Raw genomic sequence first — 22,658 nt, 5'->3', positions numbered from 1 at the left:
TTGTGATATAACTCGGTCAAGTTGGAAGCTTGGAAGATCTGTTTTTCGAGATATTTGTCTTACTCTTCCTTGAAATGGATAAAAATATAACTGATGAAACTGCCAAGTAGAGAAGGTGGAGGTGTCTGTCTGAGCCCTGTCCACAGACACACTGATTCAGAAGGTGTTTTTAAAAAGCTGTGCCTCCAATGTGTGTTCCTGTCACAACAGGGCCCAGAACGTCTCTATGTTAAGAAGAATCCTTATCAACGTTAATGTAGTAATTCTGACATAGTGTTTTAGACTTTAATTCATTGTAGAATCAAGATGCCCTGTGTGACTTGTAAGCTCAACTGATCATTTTCAGTTTTAGTTACATTTCTGATATGAAAATCATAAGGTATTTTTTTCCTATTGACTGTATTAACTAATTAACATGGACTTAATCGATATTAGTTTCCATGCATCCTTACAGCTTCAGGGCAGCTAATGCTCATTGATTAACGCTGAAACTTAAACACACCCTTTACAGAATGGCCTTACCCCGCTCCATGTTGCTGCTCATTATGACAACCAGAAGGTGGCACTGCTGTTGCTGGAGAAGGGTGCTTCCCCTCATGCCACTGCCAAGGTGAGGACCGCAGAAAGGGATCTGCACAAGCAGGGTGTGACTACTATCGGAGGGCACATGGGAATTGTGTTTTAAACACATGGTATTGATATAATGGCAACTAGTCCTGGTAATTGTAGCTTTTGGTGTTGCCTTTTCTTTTCTTTGTGTTTCTGTTATTTGTATCCACAAAGCCTTTTAAGATTTTTTTAAAAAGTCAGAAAATAACAAAGAACCAGTAAAGACGACTCTTACGGCCAACACTCTGTTTTAGACATAAAACTATGAATTTTGAGAAATGAATGTAAGAAAAGCAGTTCAGGTTTTTTCCTTCTCCCTTATAAACAGAATTTCCATCTCCCTTTTATTTGCTCATTCCTTCCAATTTCAGATTTTTCATGGTGCCATATGAAAGCCCCTTTGTTTGTTTCCTTGTCTTTTAAATGTTTCATTCATGTTAACACTAGCATACTTTCTTTTAAGTTCCTCGGCCAGGAATGCATTTTGTGGTGTATGTGTAGCACCGACTCATAAAACAGTTCCAACTAAGACTTGAACCTTTGGACAGAGTGTTTCCCAGCATTTGAGCTGCCTCTTTAGTACACTGAAAATATACATGAATGTCATATATCACATAAAGTCATCATTCATCTTTGACATATTCATTAAGCAAACATATATTAAGAACATGTCAGAGTTTATTAAAAAAGAAAAAACTTATCACAGTGGGAAAATATTCACACTATATTAGATGATATAATAAAACAACAACTGTTACCATTTATATGCCAAACACTGTGCCTAGCACTTTACATGCAGTGTCTCATTTAATCCCATAATAATCCCATGAGATTAGTATTATAATAATTTCTACTTTCCAAATGAGGAAAGTGACATTTAAATAGGTTGATCTATATGTCCAAAGTCACATGACTAATAATTGATAGCACTAGGATTTGACCTCAGGTGAGCTGAGTTTTGAGCCAGAACTCAAAACCACTAGGTCTACTCTGTCCCAAAGCAGTAGAGGTAGAATTATTCTACTTCTATCATATAAATATGTACACATATACTCACATGTCTACTTAAATCATACATGTTACACATATGTAATAAAATGGAATACTCTGTGTAAAAGTATATCTGTATAATGACAACTATTTTGTATATGTTATGCATAATAAAATATTACAAATATAACTTTATACCCATACGTACTTATATACCTATATATTGCTATCTGCATATATATATACATATATATATATATATTTTTTTTTTTTTTTTTTGCTTTTAAGGGCCGCACATGCAGCATATGGAAGTTCCCAGTCTAGAGGTCAAATCAGAGTTGTAGCTGCTGGTCTATGCCACAGCCACAGCCACAGCAATGCCAGATCCCAGCCATGTCTACACCACAGCTCACAGCAACGCTGGATCCTTAACCCACTGAGAAAGGCCAGGGATTGAACCTGCAACCTCGTGGATACTAGTCGGGTTTATTACCTCTGAGCCATGACAGGAACTCCTATCTATATTTTTTAATTGGTACAAATATACAGCTTAAAATAAAATATTTAGACCATCAAAAGAGGAGGGCAAATTTTGTAACTGCACATACAGCTCTTATTCCTTCATAACTCTTTCTCTATATTATCATCAATTCTACATTTGTTTTATGTCTTCCTACTGGATGGTAATCCTCTTGAGAACAATAATCATATCATATTCATTTGCGTATTACTGAGGTGTCTCATACAGTATTATGTGGGTTCTCAATGAATTTGAATAAAAGAATGGAGACCGTACAACTCTTTCAATGGAATAAAAAATATCTGCTCATTTAACATGCTAGTATTTTTTCCATTAACTTTCCAGGCTGACCATTTTGAACAAAGATATGAAAGACTCATCAATACCCAACACAGCACTATTTGTACCCTTAATATGCATAACGGAGGAACTGCAGCAAAACTATAACGTGCATGGTTTCCTTCCATAAGGGATTCTCAATCTACCAGGGAGAGAAGACTTAAATTATAAAATAACTTGTACGGGTTTCCTAAAGAGACAAATGTAGCCTTGATTTCTAGTCTCTAGAATGTGGTTCTTACTCTTCGGCACACGCTAAGAGAGTCCAGAAAACTAGGCAGAGCATCCTCTACTCTAGGGTCCACAGCAGGGTGGGTTCAGGAGGCTCCTTTAGTGTCCTCCACTCATCTGCCCCAGCTGGTCCATGAGCACGTGTCCCCCAGCTCTGGGGCTGCTCCAATTGGCTCCACTTTTGACTCTCTTTTCCCTACAGTTCCTCCCCCACCCCCCAACACACAATCCAGAATCTTTTCTGAGTCCTCACTGGGGTTTTTGTTGTTGTTATGGTTATTTGGTTTTTAAAGATTTGATTCTATGTGGAGTAGGAAGGTTCCTCAGACTTGCAGGTTGAGTATCTGCTGGGCAGTCAGACTTCTTTATTGCTAAAATTTGACCCTCTCACTGATGATCTCTTATGTTTTTTTGTTAAAACCTCCCTGTCCCACTCCCTTTACCTAACCTTAGTAGGTTTACTGATACCTTGCTTAACCTTGGTAAAAACCTTGCTACAGGGATGGGGGGAGGTGGTCTAAAGAAAACCTATTGTTGCAAAAAGAAATATTGAAACTTATAAGGATCCAAAAAGCTATGTGCCCTTTCATTCAGTAGAGCCCATGGTCAAAGTACAATGTTCAAGGACCTATGATCAGACACTGAAAAACTTTTCAAGAAGAGCTGCTGAATTTCCTGAGCAGCTTAAAGAGCAATATCATGTCTCTGAACTGAAAATGCTTATTTTGGCTTGGAGAAATGAAGATAGAGTGGGTAGGTAATGTACCCACATTTGAGGATCAAGATTTCATGACAACACCTAAGGGCATTTAAATTCTCAAAACTGTTTTTTATTTTGTGATACACTTTGCAGTTAGACCTCAGGGAATAACATGATGTAAAATTCTTCTTAGGGTCTCACAAGAAGCACTTGATCCATACTCTCTCTTTCCCTTTAGTGTGTCACAGTTAATGGCAAAGCCACTGTTTTTCATTTCTATCATACATTTTTCATGGAAAATTCTACCAGACTTTATAAAGAAAAGAAAAGGAAACAATATAGGTTCCAGATTTACACTCATTCCAGATTTTTGTTTCTTTGTTTGTTCTTTTAACCAGCTATGGGGTTTAAAGTTTGTAAGCAAAGCATGAATTCCTCTGGTCTTCTCCACTAACTCCCACATAAAACTAGTAGCCTCAAGGGAGTTCTCTTGTGGCACAGTGGGAATCTGCCATTGTCACTGCAGCAGCTTGGGTCACTGTTGTGGGGCGGGTTTGATCCACGTGCCTTAGGCGCAGCCAAAAAAAAAACAAAAAAAAACACAAAAAAACTAGTAGCCTCATTTTTCTACTTTTGAGCTGACAGTTTATCAAGAGGAAGCTGAAATCCAAGATTTTCATTGACCACATGATTACTATAAGCCAATTTTGTTGTTTAATATCTTTTCCCACCAGAATGCAACCCTTTAAAGACAGGGATTGTGCTAGGTACTTACTAAATAGCTGTTGAACGAGTGAAAAGTACAATCCAACCAGGAACACATTAGTAGGGGTGTTATAACAAGATCATAGCAAGAACTGCATTTCATTCTGTGCTATTCCAACAGTATCTGAAGTGTGAAATTTAGTTCCAGGAAGCGCCATTCAAGAGCTAAACCGATAAACTAGAATCAGTCCAGAACAGGTCATCTTTAATGGAGAGAGGTCTAGAAATGGAGCTCCTATCAGGAATAGTTAAAGGAAAGGAATATTTAGCCTGGGAAAGAGAAGACCAGAGGGAGATATAAACATCACCTCTAAGTACTTCATGGATAGTCATGTGGAAAAGGAATCTGGCTTCCTGCTCTTCAGGAGCAGCATTATGAGGGAGAGATTTTTATTTATTTATTGTATTTTATTTTATTTTATTTTGGCTGTACCCTAGGCATATGGACGTTCCCAGGTCAGGGACTGAACCCAAGCCACAGCTGCAACACACACCAGATCCTTCTAACCCACTGTGTGAGGGCCAGCGATCGAACCTGTGCCACTGTGGGAAACAATGCTGATCCTTAACCTACTGAGCCGAAGTGGAAACTCAGGGGGGGGATTTTATGCCTTGGGTCTTTTGTGTGTACATCTCTCTTGCATCTGTGTAGAATGGAGTGTCTTGTGCAAAGATTCGGGTGTTGTTGGATGGAAACTTATAATGGGGCAAAAATTTGGATTTATTACAAGTACTCACTTTTAGTGTTTCTGTTGATTAGAGATCCTTATTTCCTTCAGATATATATCAGGACAATTGCTAAGCCTGCAATATAGATGTGTTTCATTATTATTATTATTATTTTTTAGAATGGCTACACTCCTTTACATATTGCTGCCAAGAAGAATCAAATGCAGATAGCTTCCACACTGCTGAACTATGGAGCAGAGACAAACATCGTGACCAAGCAAGGGGTGACTCCGCTCCATCTGGCCTCACAGGAGGGGCACACAGATATGGTCACCTTGCTTCTGGATAAGGGAGCCAACATCCACATGTCAACCAAGGTATTCCAGTTTTGCCTCTTGCTTCAGAGACGAGTCTTTTGAATAAATGTAAATAGAAGGCAAGCAAAGATAACTTGGAACAAAAAAGGGGCATGTGTTAAAGAGGAACAGAAATATCTTATAGAATTCAAGAAAAGCAAAGGAGCCAAGCCTTGCGAGGGATGGGAAAACTACAAGGAAGCAAGGGGTGAGACTCACAGACCCTGCCTGAAGAACCGCATATTTGCATCTTTACTTTTCCCTGCCCTCCCCACTTATAGGTGCCTCTGGTTCTGCTTCCTCTGCTTCTCTGTATATGTGACCCAAGAGGTGACCCTATTGTTCCCAAGAGTTAGCATCACTGCAGTTCAAGCAGTAGGTCCAGATTGTTGTAGTATCTGCAGGTCCTAATTCCAAATTCATGTGAGGGAGAGAGGTGACAGTTTCATCTGGGGTCCAGCCCAAGCAACTGCTTCTAGGTTGCTGGTTTGTGCCCACGACCTAAGTCATTTTCATTCAGGCCGAACATCAGAGGCACCTGTGGGTCGTGGGCAGGGAACTCAGTAAAATATAAATTTCTGAGCCAGCTTCAGTCTAGCTTGGCTGGTTATGGTGGCAGTGGTCGGAGAATCAGTGTTTTTAATAATGCCCCTCTGTCCTTTCAGTATTTCTTCAGAGAATAGTCTTTGTGGACAAGCAAATTAACTCTAACAGAATAATAATCATGGATATATCAAAAAAGATATCATTCAAATATAAAAAATTAGATTTTGGAGTTCCCATCATGGCTTGGTGGTAACAAACCTAATATATATGAGGATGTAGGTTTGATCCCTGGCCTTGCTCAATGGTTTAAGGACCCAGTGTTGCCATGAGCTGCGGTGTTGGCCACAGACACAGCTTGGAGCTGGTGTTGCTGTGGCTGTGGCGTAGGCCAGTAGTTACAGCTCCATTGCAGCCCCTAGCCTGGGAACTTCCATATGCCATGGGTGCAGCCTTAAAAGTAAAAAAACCCTGGATCTTCACATGTATATGTCAGTGTTTCTCCAGATATATCTATAACTCTATCTTATCTATCTATCTATCTATCTATCTATCTATCTATCTATCTAATCTATATCTATTTTACACTTGTATATGCTCTGCAGAAGCCAGCTGCTGAGAAACAAAAAAATTGGAGCCTATATTTATAAGTTAGCTCATCACTTAGTGCTCTTAATGTTTTTTTTTTATAATACATGGTATGGGTTTACTGAAAATTAGGTTTCTTAGGATTTTCCACAAATATACAAATAAGATGTTTTCTACATCCCACTGTTGAGTTAATTAGTGCTTTTGGAGGCCCAAATGTAAATTAGTCTTAATAGCATTTGTGAATAGGTTATGTAACATATGTTCCTTAGAAAAAGCTTTGAAAAAGACAGGTTGTCTTGAATGCCTCTAGAGTCTGTGTTTTACCCCTCGGGAGTGTTCCAGCATAGCCCTTGCCCTTGTGCACCGCGCTCTATCCAAGGGCCTCACAGGCTCCTTTCTTAAAGTATGAGATCAATTATAGGGTTAGCCTTCCAAAAGATATTTGCATTTTAACAAGAATGAACGTGATGAAGCCCTGTGATGAAATTCAGTGAGTCAGCCAAACAGTCCTTGAAGTTTGGGGCTTGGATTTCCTTGTGATCATTAAAGTCATGCCATTCAGTTGGTCTTCTGCCCTGGTGGGGATATTCTCACCGTGGAAGCCAGTGACAGAATATTTCATGTAACATCAGTATGCAGATGAGTCATGTGTTTATTGATCATGAAAAACAGATCTTCTTTCAGAAATAAACACAAGAAACCCCAAAAACAACTCAAGTAGACTTTTGAGTAGAGTGGAAATTCTATAAGGGCAGAAGCTTTTTTTTTTTTTTTTTTTTTTGGTCTTTTTGCCATTACTTGGGCCGCACCTGCGGCATATGGAGGTTCCCAGGCTAGGGGTTGAATTGGAGCTGTAGCCACCGGCCTATGCCAGAGCCACAGCAACGTGGGATCTGAGCCGCGTCTGCGATCTACGCCACACTTCATGGCAATGCTGGATCCTTAACCCACTGAGCAAGAATTGAACCTGTGTCCTCATGGATACTAGTCAGATTCGTTTCTGCTGAGCCATGACAGGAACTCCTAATTCTTAACTGCATTTTAATTGTATATTCAACTGATAAAAATAATTACTTGATGTATATATGCCAGGAAATTTATATAAAACTAGCCAATTTATGGTGCTGTATATAAATCGTGGGGTTACTTTCTATTTAGCTCTTAGAGGAACCCCCAAAATAATATACGATCTTTTGGGTGCCAGAGAAAATTATTCTGAACTCATTTCCTGTAACTCTGGACAGTTTTTTTTTTACATTGATGTGCTATTTTATTGATGAAAATATAGATTATTGCTATGGTTATAAAGTAGAAATAGTCATTGGTTTATCAATTATTTAAGTGGATGAATAGATTCAGCAGGAGGCACAGATGGGTTTAAAAGGAATGTTGTTTGGAAGCTTATTAGCTGAGTTACTTTGAAGTCTCACATCATAATGTAAGTACGCAATATAGAAAATGTAATTTGCTGAAGGTGTTGATTAATTTAGAGAGTATGTCTTGGATGGAAAGGCATATTAACTTGGAGGGTTCGTCTTAGATATCAAAAGATATAGTTTCTGGGAAGAGGCTATCAATCTTCCAGGATTTTTTTCAAGACATGGTATTATAAATGAGACAGCATGTTTTCTTCCTCAGCATGTTTGCTTCCATTCTCCCTACAGAGTGGACTCACGTCCTTACACCTTGCAGCCCAGGAAGATAAAGTCAACGTTGCTGATATTCTCACCAAGCATGGAGCCGACCAGGATGCTCACACAAAGGTAAAGTCAATCTCTGTGAGCGTAGGACAGGTTCTGACCTGGAGGATTCCCTGCAGCCCCCCTTCAGGTGACCCCAAATCCAAGTCCCCCCTCCTCAAAAGCCCATTCTGAATTATTTATGACTCTCTCCTGCTCACAAATCTATAATGGTTCTCCAGGTTTGCTGGAATCAAGTCCGCATGGATCACAGGCATCAGGACTCTACAAAAAGATTGCAGTTTTGCAGACTTAAGTCTACCCTCTCTCCCTTATCGCTGCAGCTAGTCAAGATGACTTGCTATTCTCTTCCTGTACTTGCCTGCCTCTGTGCCCTTGGTTTTGAAATGGCTTTTCCCTCTCCATCGCCATTAAATCATACAAGCTCACCTTAGCTACCTTTTTCATGCATCTCCTCTGGGCCCCCCTTTCAGACTCTGTCTCTCTTCTGTTTTCAGATCCTATTATTTGTCTCTTTCTCTTGGCTCTTTGACCGATCAAGCCACACAGGCATGTCTGATCTCCTTTACTGTGTTACATTCCCATGTTGAGGGATCTCTTCTGATTCATATTTGCATCCATGGGATGCATGTGTCATCTACTAAGAAATACTGTGATCAAATAGAATTTCTATCCACCCTACCACAGCTGAAATGCCACCTAATCCTCCTCCTCCACCCCCTCCTACTCTAGTGAATTACTAGAGTAGTAATTCATTTCTTTACTCTTATTTATAGCTCGGTTACACTCCTTTAATTGTGGCCTGTCACTATGGAAATGTGAAAATGGTCAACTTTCTTCTGAAGCAGGGAGCCAATGTCAATGCAAAAACCAAGGTAAAATACTTGTACTCATTTTTCTTTCCTGTAAGCAAATGGTTCAGCCGTAGGGACACTTCACCAGCTCACCATGGTTGCAAAAGTAGTTTTAGTTCTTCTAAAGTGATTTTGAATAAGTGATGTAGGTTTCTACAGTTGTTGGGGACTTTTCATTCTAATACCCTTTGATAGCCATGGAGGTAAGCTTCAGAACTACTTCTATTAGAAAGTTCAAGTGCCACCCCCCCACACCAAGGATATAACAAGGTACTGTGGATACACTAGGTGCTAGCTAGAATCCCTTGAAGTTCTGGCCCATTTCCTTTACATCATTTCAAGGTTTTGGCCCCTCTCCCCCAGCCCTCACCTCCTGGTAAGGAAATCCCAACAGACAGCCTAGACTGCCTGCCTTTCATTTTTAATGAACTCTGTCACATTTGGAATATCACGTGGTTGTGCTCAGTGAGGCAATAATGTGTATGGCCCGGGTTGGAAGTGTTCAAGGATAATGCAGAGCTGACTTAATCCCAGATGTTTTTCCTGATGGCATCTGAGCAGTGCTATCCGGCAAAGCAAGATGGAAACCTAACACCACACTTTGGTACATTTACATTATTTCAAAGGAAGAGAAGTGCATAAAATAACTACTGTTACTATGCATCATATAACATGCAGATCCAATTTTCTTGGTCCAAAGAAACAAGTCGTTGCATTTGTTTAAAGTTTATATTTTTGGAAATCCCCAAAGACAGCTGTGTGAGTAGGCTCAAGTAAATTAGTGTGAGCACATTCGGGAGTTTTCAAAGATGCTCCTGATTAGAAACGTTAAGAAGATCTGGAAGTCCGTCTTTTTACATCCTCTTCAAAGCAGAAACCAAAGCTTATCTATACATAAGTGTGTTTGTAAGTGAATTAAAAATCAAATTATTTTTAAAATTATAAATGATTCTATTAACGATTGATTCAAAACTTCCGATCTGACTCTAGAAAGAGTAAGTACTGCCCGGTTTCTGAGCAGTTCTTGAGTTCTCATGAAATTGTACTTTGAGACATTTAAAATTTCCAATATGAATTCTCAGGCATTAGCGTGTGATACCATTTTTGCTGAGTCAGTTCATACATAAGCACTACAGGAAAGACTTTCTTGTTGGAATCCAGGTATTCTTCTGAAAGGTATACATGCAGCAGTGCGAGGAGATTTTGGCAGGACTTGAAAATGTTTACCACATTGTTTTTGTCAAGTGTCTGACTATTGAAATGTTTATATTTAGAGGCCAGACATATTGTCTAGATAACATCATTTACCTCCCTGGGGTTTGAGCGGCATTCAAATGGACATTTGGTTGAGAGAAAAATCTGTTTAACTTTTCAGGTTTTTAAAAATTGAACTACGTAGATTTTACTTGCTTTTGCAAGTAAATATATATTTTCATGTATCTTCAGGGGAGTGGATAGATCCATACTTCAAACTATATTCTTTTAATAAACACTTCAGAATTTTTTCACATAGAATGACATTTTTGGAGAAAGAATTTAGTTTTCTTCCTCACATCCCATCTGTAGCCATAGTTACTAAAAACTTGTTTTGTTGCTATGAAAATATAAGCATATGTATTTCCTTTACTCTTCAAACATTCACCATTTAATATAAAATTTTGGAAAAGTTTATAAAACTTTGGTATAATATTTATAAACACAATAAAAGGAATTTTTTGAAGGTCCCATCATGACCCAGCGGTAAGGAACCCAACTAGCATTCGTGAGGATTCGGGTTCAATCCCTGGCCTTACTCAGTGGGTTAAGGATATGGCTTTGCCATGATCTGTGGTGAAGGTTGCAGGCATGGCTTGGATCTGGCATTGCTGCAGCTGTGGTATAGGCCAGCAGCTGTTGCTCCAATTTGACCCCTAGCCTGGGCACCTCCATATGCTGTTAAGTGTATTGCTTTTTAGGGAAAGAAATATTACTTAATGTATGCTCCTCAAATATCCATGAATCACCTGATTTGAGAGCAGAGTCTCTGCCATAGCCACAAGTTTCTCAGAATCCCTGTAATTGATTTTATTTCTAGGTCTCCTGGGGTTATTCTTTTGTAGGGATAACAGACAAGGCAGAGCTGATGATACTCTAGCCTGAAGGACAGTGACAGACAGACTCTCACACATATGGTACATCCCTGTGGATGGAAAGGCTGAAGGGAAAGCATAGAGGGAATCACGTTTCGCTCTGTGCCTTGTTAAAGAAAAATTTAACCAAGTAAATTTTAAAAATCTAATTGGCTTTGTTGAATGACTCATGAATGGGCAGCATCTACCTAGCGAGTAGAGAGAAGCCCCAAGGACTGTAGAAAGGGAAGGGTGTTTAGAGGCAGGACAGGAATCATAAAGGAAATAGATTATTTCAGGCTTAAGGGACCTACCTATGGGGGACCAAAGGGGTCTAGGTGGCTGATTACCTCATCTTTCTTTGGGGGATGTGGCAGATTATCTCTTTGCTGCTGACCCAAAAACTCCTGACTGTCTAGGTAAGACTACATTTCTGGAGAGGTTGCAGCTTCAGTTGGGGTTAGGTATTAAGCCTTGTGGGCATGGCCTAGCTTGAGTGACTCCACTTGCTGTTGTTGTTTTTAAATACCCCCCTCCTTTGGATCAGACTCTCAGCTTAACTGAGACGTGTAGCTGAAGGTTTCATGGTTTTTGTTGTCCCTTTATGTGGTATCCACAGGTTATGATGTTTTCTCTACCCCTGTGCTGTTCACAGATCACCACTTCAGATTCACAGTCTTTAAGTTGGTCATTCTTTTCATTCCTTTTCTGATGTTCCATTCTTAGGCAGATCATCTGCTTTGTGGTTAGCAGCTGTAAACACATTTAAAGCTCTCGAGAGAACACAATGCACCAGGGAGATTATTATTATTTTGGGCAGAATAATTCCCAATTTTTGGAGTGTACTTTGGAGCCATGGTACCCAAGATACAACCCAATCAAAATGAACTAAGTCAGAGAAAGACCCCACTGAAGGGGTCACCTTTTTTAAGCCAAGTGATTTGCTCAGTGATCTTACGTCATTGTTTCAACTCCCCTAGAAGTATTAATCCAGGTGCAGCAGGTGGTGTTGGCCACAGCACACACTCTTGCTCAGCTCAGAGATAATCAGGGGCTATCCTATTAAGAACAACTTTAGCCAGAGAGTCTAAGGATCTTTCTTGGGCAGCTATTAGCAACAGAATCTGCAATGTCTTTAAGAGTTAAGGAGAGGTTCCTCATTAGCATTTACTCGTAACCAGGGAAGTAGGAATCTGTCAAAAGAAGTTAATTTTGAATCCTGGATGCCTCCTGGTAGTAAGGGTCTGTGGACCACGCAGGCAGTTGTATTCTGGTTATTCCTGCTTGTAGCCCTTTCTTTGCATAGAGCCTGGACACAGAGTTCCCCAAATATGGGATATTAACCAGAAACAGGATAATAGACCAGGGTCTCTAGCATCTTAGACAGATCAGAGTTTTTGATGACAAATCCAGCAGTCTGCAAGTTTACTCCTCTTAGTAATAGCCTGGGAGATGCAAATAGTGGTGTTATCTTTCCAGGCCAATGCCAGAGGACAGGAAAGAAGGAGAAGAAGAGAGGGTTTCATGTTTAGTTAAAATATGGAGTCATGACCTGGTGTCTTGGGAAGAAGCAGTCTGCCTCCATTGTCAGCTACTTCTCTTCCGAGTCAGTTCGATTTGGAGGTCTTTTAAGATTTGGATGGAACCAGATGTCAGGTGGAGTCTTCTTTAACTGTGCAATGTGTACCCACGGGCTGAATTGTTGCAGTTTAGCTGCCATCTGAATAGCAAAGAGGACCTGATAGAGTCCCTTCCAAGGAGATTCAAAGGCACTCTTAGTTCTTACCAATTTAGTTTTATGACCTTGAAGTTCTCAGAAACCTGCATTTGTCTAAAGGTGCTTTTCTTGACTTTTTCTGAAGATGAAACACTTTTTCAGGAAGACTTGTGCAAAGTGTCAGAGTAAAACAGTAACTCTCTGCAAATGACAAAAGACTTTAAAAAATGCCCATTATTAAAGATCTGATGGAATTGACAAGGACATTTGGTTATTTTAGTGACATATACCTTTTTTTGTAATTATGACTGATAACATTATAGTAGGACATATCAGTCTTCCACGAATTTCACACAATTTATGAAATATTTAAAACATACACTTATATAAACGCGGCATAAAAAAGGCTTTGCATTACTTATTATTGACAATGCTTCCCATGTAGTTTGTTTTTTATTGTTGTTGTTTGTTTGTTTGTTTGTTTGTTTGTTTGTTTTTTGGTCTTTTTTTAGGGCCTCATCTGCAGCACATGGAAGTTCCCAGGCTAGGGGTGAAATCAGGGCTGTAGCCACTGGCCTATACCACAGCCACAGCAATGCAGGATCTGAGTTGCGTCTGAGATTTGGGACAACTGTTTTAAACGTTTACCTAGAAATCTTTATCTCACAACCATTTACTTCACTTGTTTTCAACAATTATGTTTAGACTATCCACAAAAACTCCATGAGACATTACACAAAGTCTGTCAATGGTCTGAGTTATTTATCTGGCTGACGAATTTTGCAGGAGGTAACGTGAACTTATTTGACTAAAAAACCCAGGTAGAATAAAAATTTCTGTTATCTGTATTATATTCAATGTTGATAACTCTAAAGACATATCTATTTTAGTTAAACCATCAAACTTAAACTAGCTTTTATTTAGCAAACATTATCCCAAATCACATGAACACATGAACGTGAAACGCCTTTGGGTTAGTTTGAATCCTAAATTTATAAAAAAAAAAAAAAAGGCTTATCTGTTTAAGTGAATTCAATAGAGCTCTTTTACAAATTAACTTTAGCAATAGCGTTCAAAGGCAGAAAAATACTGAACATCTACACCACACACACATGCGCATATATATATAGATAGATACACATGAATATACACACGGACATGAACACAGATCTTACAGTTTTCATTTAAAATTTTTCCTTGATCTAGATTTTTGGGCAAGGATACTTCTTTAGCAGTTTTTTGTTGTTGTTGTTTTTTAAAATCCCCTATCCTCTCCTCCTTTCTCTTTCTGCAGTTCTCTAGAGCTGTATTTCTAGCTTTGCAAAGATTTTTAAGATCAGGATGGTAGCATTGTACTCTGGAAAGAACTGGGGTGGAGCCTGGATGCTAATGGACTGACACACCCATCTACCTATGTTGGAATGTTTCCCTCTGGTCATATTTAACTTAGAGGAGATGGCCAAAAATATTTTGTAGTTATCTGTCGGGCTTTGAATATCTGCTTCCAATTTGGCCAAACTTCTGGTCATGAAGTTATTAAATCCTTTAAAATAGCTTGTCAGGTTTCAGCCAGGACAAAGAGTGACTATCTCTGGGAATACTGAACATACTTTTAGACTCAAGAGATGTCCTCCAAAAGGATACAAAAGATATTATCTTCACAAGATCTAGAGTCCCCTTCAAAGGCAGCCAAAAGAAAGAACCAACAACTTGCATGTCCCAGGTGGGCAGAAAGCCAAGCCAGGTACTTAGAACATAAATGGAGGCAAGCAAGAAGCCAGTGGCTATTCCTGAAAATGAAACGTTCAAATCCAGTGGGTCAGGATTTGAAACGGAAGTAACAACATGAAATTTTATTTTCCTGTTTCAACTGGGCGCTACAGACAGGTTCAGTAGATCTGGCTCTGGTAAGAAGTCCCACCTCTCACAGGCTTCTGCCACTTTTCCCTAGGATCCTTTCTGGAGGCTCTTGTTTATTAATTTCCATTTTCGCTTTCCTTGGCCATTTAAAGGAATAACATAGCAGTTTACCAGAAAATCTCTCCAAGTCTCTTCAAGTCTGAGGGGCCCATATGGGGACCCTCCTTCAAAGATAGACATGGGGGTGTTTGACAGGCCCTTAAACATGGTGGGCTTTTGTTGACAGTCATCTGGTCTCTTAGAGTGGAAAAGACAATTCAGACAGAGGATTACTAGAACTAATACTTAGGTAGAGGAGGAGAAGGGAGCGGTAGGAATTATGTCAGTCTTAACAGTCTTCTGCTTTAAGTACTATCTTTAAATTTTTCTTAGTTTTTTGCAGCAAAACTTTCAATGAAGCCTTTTGGAGGCTCTTGGTTGCCAATTAAAATGTGTATCCCTTGCTTTTAAGTTCACTTCTTAAATGACCTTATCCAATTGGAATGTTCCTTGTAATGGCCACTGTAATTTCCCTGAGGGCTGGCAGCAATTTGGTAGGACCCTAGCTTCAAATGGAGTTCAACCCATACTTCTGTCCAGCCATATTTTGTCGCAAATGGGATGCAACCCATGTTTCCGTCTGGTCATATTTTGGGGTCTCCAACATAATAGTTAGGAGACAAGACTCTCAGGACACAGTAAGATTTTGGCAACTTTGTAGATGTCTATAGGTTCTGTGATTATAGTTCTTAGACATAAAATAGGCAGTTGTGCCAGAAGGGGGTGCACTTGACTCTTTAGAAATCTCCTTGTACTTGTCTTTACACAAAACAAGACAAACAAGTCTGTGCACCTGAATACTCCAGCAGTAACCAATTATTGCAGCCTGGCCAAGAAAAAGCCCTCATGCACCACCACCAGTTCCCAGCTTGAAACCTAAGACTGGGGGAAGATCTCAACAAATGGAGACTGTGAATTGATTCCAAACAAGTGGGGAACTGAAGCCAGCAGTGGACTCTAGGGACAGAACCATGGGCTGGGGTTTCCAATCAAATAGGAAATTGTGGGCTAGACTACCAGAAGTTCTCTATTCCAAACAAATTGGGAACCACCCAAAAAAGTCAGTTAGATCAGGAGCTCAGCAAAAAAAATGCAGCTCAAACCAAGAGGAATTTACTGACAATTCTCAGAAATGGTGGGAAAGACAGTGAACTCAAAAAGGGGTTTGCAGATATCAAGCCTGTGTTTCTTATTGTTCCCCAAATACCACTAGAAGTTTACTTTGGATCCCACTGCTGCCACCAAATCTGTTAAAAAAAAAAAAAAGCAAAATTCAACTGCATTAAATTTTAAAGCTCTAATTGCCTTTATTGAATGATTCATGATTGGGCACCATACTTCTAGTGATTAGAAGGAAGCTCCAAAGGGATACAAAAAGAGAAAGGTTTTTAAAGGCAGAATAAGGAAGTCATAAAGAACAAAGATTATTTCAGGCTTAGGTGACCTACCTATGGGGACAGACAGAGCAGATTACCTCATCTTCCTTTGGGGTATGGAGACAGCCCATGTGGCAGATTACCTCCTTGGTGCTGACCAGAAAACTACTGACCAACTGGTTAAGATGACATTTCTGGGGAGGCTGAAACTTCAGTTAGGTTCGGTATTAAGCCCCAGTTGGTGGTATGGCCTAGCATAAGTGACTCCATTTGGGGCTGCGGCTTTCTTTTTAACAGCGCATAGACAGACACTTCATGTAGACATGACATATTGCTCGTGAGGAGGCAGTGACACTAGATATACTAGGGATGTAGATTCTTACAAGTGGAAGGTAGGAATGGGCTACTCAGAACTCAGAGCCCAGGCCACTAGATATAAGGGATATAGATTCTTACAAGTGGAAGGTATGAATGGGCCACTCAGAACTTGGGTCTGAAATACATAGATCAGATTTTATTGGAGGTGAGGTAGGAAGACAATAAAAAAGTAGTCTCATAGCCATTGTCTATCATGATCTTCTACATAGGATCTGAACTAGAAGGATTGTGAAGAAATTACTTAACCCTGTTATTGGCAGTTTTATCATCTCTGAAATGGGGAGAAAATTATTCAGTCATTTGTTCAGGCACTCATTTAGTCACCCATTACTTACAAAGCACCTACTATGTACCAAGCACCCTCATTTTCAGAGTGGTAATAAAGGTTAAAAGGGACAATAAATATAAGGTTTGATATCTGGCATAAAATGGATACTTAGTACACAATAGCTATTCATGTTTTGCTTTCAAGATCCTAGTGCAATTTAATTAATGTGCATATGCAAGCAACCTGTACCATACCTACTGCCTAAGCAAGACTGGCTTCCCATTAACCTGGCCAGCAAGTCCTCACAGATCACAGAACTTTCACCTGAAAGTTTAGACCAGAATGTTCAAAAGAACCTACTTTTAAAATACATTTTTTTAAATTGAAAGTGGGCCATTAAGCTTCCAATGACATCTTCTATTCTCTTAACTGTGTGCTTTGACAGAAGCTGTTCTCTGAAAGGAATATGAGGGTTTTAATTTTTTTGGACAAGTCATTTTATTTTCTAAAAATTTTTACTGGGAAGGAGAAATAAACAACATAATCATTTCTGTAGATGTCATGTTTTTATTTGGTTTTGACTGCTGCGTAATTCTAGTTTAATCGACTCGTTATTATACCTTTAAATTTTTTATTAAAGTATAGTTGATTTACAATGTGTCAATTTCTGCTGTATAGCAAAGAGACTCAGTCATACATATATATACATTCTTTTTTAATATATATTGCTTTCCATCATGGTCTATCCCAGTGAAAAGAATATGAGATTTACATTTACTTTCATTGACTTAGAATTCTTAAAGCTAGCCCAAAGGTTAATTATGGAGGAAGTCACCAGGAGCAAGCAGTGGTTGGTGTGATTCTCAGCAGCTTCGGTGAAACAGTTTACTCTTCCTTTCTTCTTAGGGAAGAAACCACTGCGAGACTGCCCTTTCTCATTATAAATCTTCTCTCAGCATACCCATTTTTAATGCTAATTAATGAAAATATAATAATAGCTATACCTTGGAGTCTGTTAACCTTGCCATTTCAAAAGCCAGCCTCTTTGTTTAGCGGACCATAAGGTGTGCGGGAGTGTTTGCTGCTGCGAAATGGGTTGCTGGCGATACTGTGCTCTACCACGCAGCCCTGATGGTTTGCTTGTAAATAAAGTTAAGAAACGCACAATGCAGGCTAACCTAGTTTCCTCCTCCTTCTGCACATCTCTGCCCGGTCCACCACCACCGTCGACCACAGAATGGCTACACGCCTCTGCACCAGGCCGCCCAGCAGGGCCACACGCACATCATCAACGTCCTGCTGCAGCATGGGGCCAAGCCCAACGCGACCACCGCGGTAAGGCGCCGGCTGCCCCTCGCCACCTCCCCTTCCTCCTCTCCTGCCCCGGGGCTGCTTGGCAGCCCTGAGTTCCCGTACGTCCTCCTAAAACAAGCCCCCGCACTCGGGAAAGCCCGGGATTTCCAGAAATCTGCGCACTTTCACTGGGAAGCGGGAGTGACTCAGAATTCTGTCCCAGGAGAGGGGCCCTGCGCTTGGGCTGGGGACGAGCTCTGCTTCCAGCTGGCTCTCAGCTCCCCTCCCGCCTGGCCTTCTTAAGGGAGCGCAGTTTCCGAGGCTGCTGGCTCAGATGGAGCTCGTTGGGATGTGGAGCCATTGAAATGTAAACTAAGCGGAGCAATTAAACCAACCGGGCTCCCCAGCGGCCTGGGCTGGAGCCTGAGTCTCTTGCTTGCGTTCTTTTGGGGCCGCGTGAGCTTCTGCACAGCTGTAGCGAAATATGTTTCTGTGTCCCCCGCGGTAACAGCTTACCTGCAGCAGATGGCCTGACCTCTGCTGGGGAGTGAGTGTCCTTGGTACTTGAGGAGTTTTCGGAGGCCTCATCCTAGATGCAAGGGTTACTTTCCTAAGCACAATGCAGGATCCTCAGAGCTGTTTGACAACCTTAGGGTTAAAGCAGTCAAGTGCTTCTTATTAGGAAGAGCAGGCAGATGCAGCTTGTTGTGTTACCATGGTGACCCGGGCGCTAGTCAAAAGAAGTTACAAAGAAGATTCAGATGTAATGGTAAAAACTAGTGATTTTCCTAAGCTGTGCCTTGTTTTGGAAGGAAATACTGGCTCCCGCGGAGCCACGGGTGAGCTCATTGGCTCCCGGCGCCGTCCTCCCTCCCAGCCCTCACTCTCTTTCTTTCCCTCTCCCTTCAGAATGGCAACACTGCCTTGGCGATTGCTAAGCGTCTGGGCTACATCTCCGTGGTGGACACCCTGAAGGTTGTAACGGAGGAGGTCACCACCACCACCACGGTAAGTAAGAGGAACCCAGCCGCTTCGGCTCCGTTGTCCTGGTTTTTAAGCCCCAGACATTTTCACTTGCAAAATGTTTTGCGCGTTTGATTTCGAACTTCATTGGATGAACATATTGCAGAGCATTCATTGCGGCATGCAGATGTCCATGCCTCTACACACTAACGCAGGAATTGCAGCTTCCTTTAGTCAAAAGAAACCCATATAAAGGGCGCGAAGGTAATTTTAAATACTTTGTTCCTTTTGCTGTGACTGATTTCTTTTTTGCTGGCGTCTCTGCCCTTTTGCTGTAGTTGGGTGTGACACCTACTGCTGGCAGAGTGGTAAGACACTGCACAGCAAACTTTTAATCTTCGCCCAGAGAGCACGCCAGCCTCTGGGAAGACTCTGATCCCTGCTATGCTCACAGGGGTCAGATGCATTCCCAGGGAGAACAATTCAGCCTGATGGTCTTCCGGTTTCTGATTATTATTTTTTCATTCCAAAAGAAAATTGAAGGTGCTTAGAAGGGAAACTGTGTCAGTATCTTGACAGAGCCTATATTTAAAATTTTTATTTTCACTGTTGGGAATATGACTGCTCATTCTTTAGGAGAGAACAGTGATCGTCACTGGCCTTTGCCAGAGAAACTCTGGAAGAGTGAAGACCGGGATGATAATGAGTCCTAATGCTTTCATGCTATTCAGTTGGAGCAAAGCCTAAAAGAGGCCTCCTGAGAGGGAGACTTATAGCTGAAAGTGGAAGTGCTCTTCCCTTTGCATTTATTTATTAGCTTTTCTCCTTAAGCATCAACTCTAAGAACAACAGCTTTTTAATTTCTCTTTGTAAAGCAGAAAAGTAGAGTGAGAGCAGAACATTAGATGTTCCTTAGAGACAATAAGGTCATGTATCAACAAATAAAAAAATTCCGAATGAGGTTCTGGTAAATGCTCCAAGCTAGGAATGATGCAGATAGAGTTTTAGAACACTTGGTTCTTTTGATAGATGTGAAGCAAACGAAAGGAATTTTGTTCTTCAGGTTGACAGCAAGTTCCTGTTGACAGACCTTGAGGTAGATGGTTTGATGTGAAGTTTTAAATAGAGTGGAGTATGATTTATTAATGAACTGCAAGACACAGACTGAATTTAGATGAGCGAGAATGGCACTGCTTGTTTTCTCAAGTGGAATCTTAAAGCCTTTGGCCAGTGTGCCACAATATTTGTAAAGATTTAAAGCATAGCATTAATAAATGATGTAGCACAAAACCAAGTCTCGTCACTACCTAGCACTCTACTTCTGAGCCACTTTCTAACCTCTCATACTGGGAAAATCTTCATATTAGGAACCTGTATGCGGTGTCTTTATTTGGCATCTTTGAAACAGTGTGTCCATCAGAGATAAGTGAAGCTTTTAGTGACACGATTAGCTAAACACTTGTGTGCTTAGAAGTCCCATTTGTCTCTCAATGTGATTTCCTCTTCCATGTTCTGGGAATCATGTATGCACATTTTAATCAAATGACCACTAGATGGCAAACTTGCTTCTTTTTAGCTGTCCCGACCTGCTTTTCTTCCATTCACTTCATTAACTTATTCTTCTAGTCTTTATTGGATAAAAAATAGGTTCTGTACTCAGGGCTGAAGAGTTATCAGTGATGAAAACATTGCCCCTCCCTACCAGCAACTTACAGTGTGGTGGGAGTGGAGAATGAAACTTAAGTTTGGAAGAAAAGAAATGCTTTTATGTCAACAAAAGTATAGAAGTTACATGTCTAGTTTCAAAGAGATCTCAGGCTCTCTAAATCATAATAATAAATATGACTTCGAGTGAATGATTTAAACTATATAGGTCTATTTTCAAAGGGGAGCAATTAGCTTTTAAACGCTGTCACTACGTAAGTTCTCAGACACCATGTCAAAAATCAGGCACACAGCTGTCTCTCCACCCATCTAACTCAAGGAGGATATGAAAACTCCTCATAGAACTCTTCCGTGAGCTTTTTCCCCTTTCTGATAACTTAAATCTCTATGTTGCCTAGCTAAGCATTGCTCCAGCAAAACCCATTATACTTAGAAATCAAGTTTCTAGGTGAAAACCAACAAATGGTTATAAAACATAATAGCATATCTGCTTTCAGTTGTAATAATAAGAAATCATTGTCCACATTAACTGAACAAGTATTCCCTTTATCTAAACGGGTAGTTTTATTTTTATTTTTTTGATAGGCGAGAAATAAATTTATTAAGATAGGATACTTGTGAGAAATGCAAGCTGGCAGGCAAGGAGGCTCTTTGGTTTTATTGGTTTTGATGCTGTCCTATCTTTGCTTTGTGCTCCTCTTAGAACTGTGAGTTTTATTGTTTTATAAAATGGAAATATGAACTTATTCCTATCTGTAATGTGTATTCTTACTTTAGCCTTTCTGTCTTTCAGAAGAGATTTTCATTCATTCTTTTTCCACATAATGATAATATTAATGATATTAAAACTATAGTTAATAAAAATGTGTCAGACATTGAAGGTAGATCTAGGATCCAAAGTTAGGTTGTCAGATTCCTAAATCCACGTTCTTAACCACTCTAGCAGACTGATCTTGGCTTTGCTGACAGTCGCTTAACAGGAATTCTGTGAAAGAAATGTTTTCACCTAACTTTCACCTTTACAAAACTAACTTAAATAATGCCCTTTATTGATTTTCACAGACGCATTATTCAGTATCATTTTCTAAAGTCTACATTACAGATTCACTAAAGATAATTTGGAACTGCTCACTGGTGGCATGCAAATAGCATGTAGCAATTTAATAATTACATAAGCTCAATCAAATTAAATTGAATGTTATTACCATGTAAATGAAAGAGCTGAACTACAGCCATACATCTCATCTATGAAATTGCACATCACAGGCTTTATATGATGTGCCCCTTGAGCAGCCATGTGAGTTCTCTGCCATCAAAGAAAGTTTCCTTTGCAATTCCTCCCTCCAGAGTTCTTTACCCCAAAGTATGAATAAAGTCATTGTGTGGTGAGAAGAGCAAGGCGGTAGTTTGTAAAGGAAATGCCACTGCTCAGAAATTTCTGAGACATTTTGGAATCATGGTTTGTTTCCTTAACCTTTGCTTTTCTAACTTTCCTTCATAAGAGCCAGCAGGGGATATGAGACAGTTGAGCGTTCTCCCAGGATGACAATTATTGTCTGTCTGCTGGAATGAATATTAGAGTGGGAGGGACACGTTTCTGGCAGCAGAAGCCAACACGCTCAATCTCCTAATGCAGTTTGGAAGGACTGTGAGATATGACTCATCGCTCTACTTATTGACCAGCTATCATCAATTATTTGCATAGTTGCAGTGATCCTGTTTTTTATGTTGCATATAATCATTGATATGTAGAGGATAAATTACTGAATAAGCTGCTAACATAAGAATGACATTATGTTTATATTATCATTTAGACATTGGACCTAGATCTTATCTGATGCCGTAAGTCCGTTAAAACAGGAATCATAAAAATGGGAATGCAATAAATACATGTAACGTCATTCAACACCTTTTGAGGTTGAGTCAAGATCTTTTCTTTGAATATAGTTCCATTGACTAGAAAGATAAGTTGTTTTTGCACAAAGAACATCATCAGTAACACATTCTATATTGTGAATGTATCCTACAATATCTATAGCTATATAACAGTTATCCTGTGTATTA

The 22,658-nt window shown here is 40.0% G+C and overlaps 1 protein-coding gene across 18 annotated transcripts in view; it reads left to right on the top strand.

The window, feature by feature from the left end:
• The window catches only part of ANK2 (ankyrin 2), a 722,246-nt gene that overhangs the window by 610,726 nt on the left and 88,862 nt on the right, over positions 1–22,658 (top strand). For 13 of the 18 annotated variants that reach the window (XM_047799241.1, XM_047799252.1, XM_047799247.1 and 10 more), the window contains 6 exons: positions 512–610; positions 5,003–5,200; positions 7,978–8,076; positions 8,790–8,888; positions 17,910–18,008; positions 18,876–18,974. In XM_047799241.1, the coding sequence (XP_047655197.1) occupies positions 512–610; positions 5,003–5,200; positions 7,978–8,076; positions 8,790–8,888; positions 17,910–18,008; positions 18,876–18,974 (693 nt within the window). Of the gene's footprint in view, positions 1–511; positions 611–5,002; positions 5,201–7,977; positions 8,077–8,789; positions 8,889–17,909; positions 18,009–18,415; positions 18,736–18,875; positions 18,975–22,658 lie in introns of those variants that run through there. The other 5 variants (XM_047799256.1, XM_047799255.1, XM_047799257.1 and 2 more) reach the window with 3 other exon arrangements.

This window comes from Phacochoerus africanus, chromosome 10 (genome assembly GCF_016906955.1).
Source record: "Phacochoerus africanus isolate WHEZ1 chromosome 10, ROS_Pafr_v1, whole genome shotgun sequence".
Taxonomy (NCBI): Eukaryota; Metazoa; Chordata; class Mammalia; order Artiodactyla; family Suidae; genus Phacochoerus; species Phacochoerus africanus.
This window is presented reverse-complemented; position numbering and strand designations above follow the sequence as displayed.